Consider the following 5,287-nt stretch of genomic DNA (forward strand, 5'->3'; position numbering starts at 1 on the left):
AGAGAAAAACACTAGGAATTAGAGAGATCCATGTTCATGGATTGTTAGAATTAAAATTGTGAAAATGACCATTTTATAAAAAGCCATTTATGCAACTCCATTCAAAATACACGTCTCATTCTTGACTAAAATTGGGAAAATATCCTACAATTCTAATGGTACGACCAAAGGACGTTTGATAGTCAAAATGATCCTGAGCAAAATGTATAATGCTGAAGAAATTACCATTCTAGACACCAAGTTATATTAGAAAACCATAATAATAAGGAGAACATGGTATTGGCTCAAAACAAACTAGATTAATGAAACAAAATTGAAGAGTCAAACATAAATGTACTTAACTACAGTCATCTAATATTTGACAAAGAAGGTATGATTTGACATCATAAGCTGGGTAAAAGACATCATATTCAACAAATGGCACTGGGAAAATGATATATCCTCATGAAGAAGAGTGAAATGAGATCGATATTTATCACCTTGCCCCAAAACCTAATTTCAAATTAATAAAAAACTTGAATGTGACACCTGAAACAGTGAAACTGCTTGTATTAGTCAGAATTCTGTCCTTCCTTCCTTCCTTCCTTCCTTCCTTCCTTCCTTCCTTCCTTCCTCCCTCCCTCCCTCCCTCCCTCCCTCCCTCCCTTCCATTGTTTCTTCCTTCCCTCCTTTCTTCTTTCTTTTTTCTTTCTTTCTTTCTTTCATCTATATCTTATCTATCTATCTACTCATCCATCTATCTATTCATCTATCTATCTATCTATCTATCTATCTATCTATCTATCATCTATCAATTTATCTGTCTGTCTGTCTGTGTATCTGAGGTGAACACTGAAGTTTAGAAAGTCATGAGTTTCCTGTCTTTGTCACATATTGTCTACTGTACAATTGTGCTGTTCTTCTCTGGTGCTTATAAAACTAAGGAGATAAGAGTGTTGTTGTCTCAATCATAGATAAGTCAGAAAAGATAATCTTATGACAGGTGAATAAAAGTATACACTTACAGATTCAATGTAGACCAGGAAATATACCCTGCAATGTGTATTTTCAAGTAATATCATAGGTTTAAATTTCTGGAGGATTCTTAAAGTTATTTGTGGTCATATAATTAATGATTTTGAACAGAAGAAACAAATATCTACAGTTACACTAACTTTCTTGCTAATTGTATTATAGAATATTTGTTTTTAAGCTTCCTTTAATTATCTTTTCCCCTATTTCAGATTCTTAACTATCCAAGTTCTCCCTCAGCTCCTTAGAACTTGCAGGTATATTTCATCTACTTGAAAGCAGTCCCTTCTAGTTATAGACACTAAATCTATTTCTTATTCTTTCTAAGTAAAGTTTATGTTGTCTCTATAGTAATGTATAACAATTAAAATGTTTCCCACTGTTAATGACTATAGTAGATTATAGTATACCTACATATTCCATCTAGTGTTAGGCAAACAAAATGTTTTCATTTTTTTATATCTCCAAAGATAATGTATCAATATGTGTCCAGTAACATGATGTGATGTACCTGATATGTGTTGAGTTGGAAAGTCAAGGGACAGAAAAGTTTATAAGTTGGGGAAAAATGCATCTATGAAACCAAAGAATCATGTCTTGTAGACAACATATTCTTTATTTATCAATCCTAATATCTGAGTAAGAAGTATTGGAGACAGTTATATACTGAAATTTCACATATTATGGGCCTGAAAATCACTGTGCCCATCCATATCTAGACAGATGGATTTTTACTTAAATATAGTAAGAACTAAAAATCAGTTTTGTATGAGTTATGCCAGAAAATATGAAATTATTAAATAATAATTATTATATTAAGTTAGAATAAATTTAATCTAGCATAACACACTGTACCTTAAAGAGTATTTATAAATTCTAAGAAATCATGGAGTTCTCATGTAAATAATCAACTGAGAGGCATCTTGGTAGTTTTTACTTTTATTTTTTTTATAACTAGTATGTAAAACACTTTTTCTATTTTAGGATAATCTAATAACTATTTAATATGTAAGTATATGATCCCTAACAGCTTAAAAAATCACCCAGGCAGTATCTCACAGATGTCCAATGACAAAAGTTATAATTCTGACATATCATTGTCTGCTTCCATCAACACAGTGTTAACTTACAGCAGATAAAGTGTAAACACTTTTTATTCAATATATAATGTGCAAGACAAAGAAGGTAATTCATTTACCAATGCTTCTGAATAATCAAAAGATAAATTATACAGGTCTAATCTTTTTGGAAGTAGATATTAATCTAAGTGTTCTATAACAGTGCCTAGCACTGGCCCTTGAAAGAGTTAGTGCTTTTGTGCAAAGTAGGGAAATTAGAAAGGGCTTAAAATATAGTTAGAATTCATATTCCTACAGCTTTTATTTCAGACACTAAGAAACATGGTTCTAAATTTTACCAGTTTTTCACTGTTTTCAAAAGTCCCAGAAGCCACTGACAAGTGAAGAAATAAACCTTACAGGAGACTCTGAGGAGTCATTAGAGGCCAGTTCCTGCTTTGATCTATTAACATGTTCTATTTTAAATTTTCTCGTTACAAATACTTCTGTCAGACTGTCCTAAGGAGCTGCTGTTGATTCTTTCCATCTAACTGTTCCTTATGGGGTATATATAAAATCTCAGCAAATTGTTTCTACTTGTATTACTTTCTTTCCTGCCTGTAAAGATCCTTTGTGACAGGAGTCTCAGAGTTGTAACTACTAAAAATTAACACAAAGGTAAAAAGTTCAGAAAAAAATGTGCTTTCTGAAATCAAAGTTGTTCTATTATGTGTTTTTCATATAATATTATCTACTTCAAAACTCAATACTTCTTAAACATTTCCGAATATCTTGGTGTACTTGTTTCAATGGATTACACAATAAAAACACAATTAGTTCCTTTCTGGGTTCTGACAAGTTGGAGATATGAAATACAAAATTATTCTTTGAATTTTGTTCTTAAAGATAATTAAGATGACTCATCATTTACTAGAGAACTTTTAAGACATGATTTACATATAAAGTGTTTGCAAATTTGATATAATCTAATATTCCTTGGCAGATTGCTTTCTAATTTTTTTTATTTCTATACCTGGAAAGCTATAGAATGAGGAGCAAGTTGAGATTAAAATATGATGTAGTTACTGTGTAGGGATAGAGATCATTCTCACAGTATAAATTTCTACAGTACACAATTACTCTTTATAAACTTGATTATTTTTGAGGCTTTTCAAATTACTCTTAGTTTCAGTCTCTCTCTCTCTCTCTCTCTCTCTCTCACTCACTCTGTGTGTGTGTGTGTGTGTGTGTGTGTACATGTGCATGTGCGTATGCGTGTGTGTGTGTATGTGTGAGAAATTTCTGTCACTATTAACACTACTGGCTGTGTATGAAAAAGGTTAGCACCTCCCAGGGTTAGTTGACAGCAATCAATATATAAGATTTTTCATAAGGAGAAACTGCATAAAGAACTGAGTGGATGAAATAAAACTTCTATGAAGTTTTGTATTTTCCAAATTTCCCAGGATTTTGTACTTTATAGAATTTGTCATCAGACTGGAAGAGATGAAGTGGAGTTACTTTTGGTGACGGTACTTCTTATAGATTACCTAAACTACATGAATCCAGAGCTGTCTCATACTGTGATCATAAATTTCATAAGCACACAACATATTCATCCAAGAGAAAAACAAGAAGTTTACACTTAAGTAAGTTTTCCCAAGTGAATAGAATCATGGAACACATCAAACAACACAGCTACCAGAACTCGGTGCTCTTTTCACACTTCTGTTCAGTGGTAAATACTGGTGGACTTCTAAACACAATGTACTAGCATTCTCTGATTAAGCCTTTACATAGCTGAGTACACATGATATTTTATGGCATAAATTGTATAATTTTGAATAACTAAAGAAACTCCATGTACAGAAACATAAAAAGTATAACTGTTGAAAGCTGAACTGTGATTTAAAAGGTAAGCTAAACTTATTTGATTGATTTCTATTCTGTTTCCATTCAGATAACTGAAGACAACTCTCTTCCAAAGTCAATGAATGAAACAAATTACTTTCGTGTGACAGAGTTTGTGCTGTTGGGCCTGTCTAGTTCAAAGGAGCTCCAGCCTTTCCTGTTTCTCATATTCTCACTGCTGTACCTAGCCATACTGCTGGGCAACTTCCTCATTATCCTCACAGTGACTTCAGACTCACGACTTCACACTCCTATGTACTTTCTGCTTGCAAACCTATCTTTTATAGATATATGTGTAGCCTCTTTTGCTACCCCCAAAATGCTTGCTGACTTTCTGGTGGAACAAAAAACTATATCTTTTGAAGCCTGCTTGGCTCAGATTTTCTGTGTCCATCTATTTGCTGGTGGTGAGATGGTACTTCTCGTATCCATGGCCTATGATCGCTATGTTGCAATATGCAAGCCCCTCCACTACATGACAATCATGAGTCGCCGCGTGTGTATCACTCTGGTCATCATCCCCTGGTCTGTGGGTTTCATCCATACAATTAGCCAGTTGGCATTCACTGTTAATTTGCCATTTTGTGGTCCTAACCAGGTGGACAGTTTTTTCTGTGATCTCCCACTTGTGACCAAGCTAGCTTGCACAGACACTTATGTTGTCAGCTTACTAATAGTTGCAGACAGTGGAGTTCTCACCATGAGTACCTTTGTCTTCTTGGTCATCTCCTACACTGTGATTCTCATTACTGTTAGGAATCGCTCCTCTGCTAGCATGGCCAAGGCCCGATCCACCCTAACTGCTCACATCACTGTAGTCGTACTATTCTTTGGACCATGCATCTTCATCTATGCATGGCCCTTTAATGGTTATTCAGTTGACAAAGTCCTTGCTGTGTTCTATACCATCTTCACACCCATTTTAAACCCACTCATCTACACTCTGAGAAACAAAGAGGTGAAAGCAGCTATGTCAAAGCTGAGGGGTCGCTATCTGAAACCTGGTCAAGTTTCTGAGTTGATAAGAAATGTTCTTTTTCTGTAAAAAAGTAAAATTATAGTACTGACAGCATTTTTGTCACTCCTCTAACTTACTTCCAAAATGTAATTGCTTTTATTTCTAAAGGTAGTCATTTAACATGTGGAGCGATTTAATGGTTACAACAATGTTAATAAGCTGAACACATTTTACGACATTTAATATTCTTTCACTTAATTTTTTTCTTTGCTGTTTCTTTTTTATTTTTAAAATTAAGATGGTTTTAAAATAAAAAGTTATCTTTCATGTGAATATAACTATGACATTT

At 33.7% G+C, this 5,287-nt stretch overlaps 1 protein-coding gene across 1 annotated transcript; it reads left to right on the plus strand.

Moving 5' to 3' along the window:
* Positions 1 to 3,970: 3,970 nt before the first annotated feature.
* On the plus strand, positions 3,971 to 5,060 carry LOC114613315 (olfactory receptor 4K15-like). The gene has a single exon (XM_028758585.1). The coding sequence runs from the start codon at positions 4,060 to 4,062 to the stop codon at positions 5,023 to 5,025; it is 966 nt and encodes a 321-aa protein (XP_028614418.1). The 5' UTR covers positions 3,971 to 4,059; the 3' UTR covers positions 5,026 to 5,060.
* The last annotated feature ends 227 nt before the right edge of the window (positions 5,061 to 5,287 follow it).

The sequence above is a fragment of the Grammomys surdaster genome, unplaced genomic scaffold (assembly GCF_004785775.1).
Source record: "Grammomys surdaster isolate TR1022 unplaced genomic scaffold, NIH_TR_1.0 126198, whole genome shotgun sequence".
Classification (NCBI taxonomy): Eukaryota; Metazoa; Chordata; class Mammalia; order Rodentia; family Muridae; genus Grammomys; species Grammomys surdaster.

Excerpts from the sequence above, each read along its gene's own strand:
- LOC114613315 (XM_028758585.1), top strand. The coding sequence starts at position 4,060 with ATGAATGAAACAAATTACTTTCGTGTGACAGAGTTTGTGCTGTTGGGC.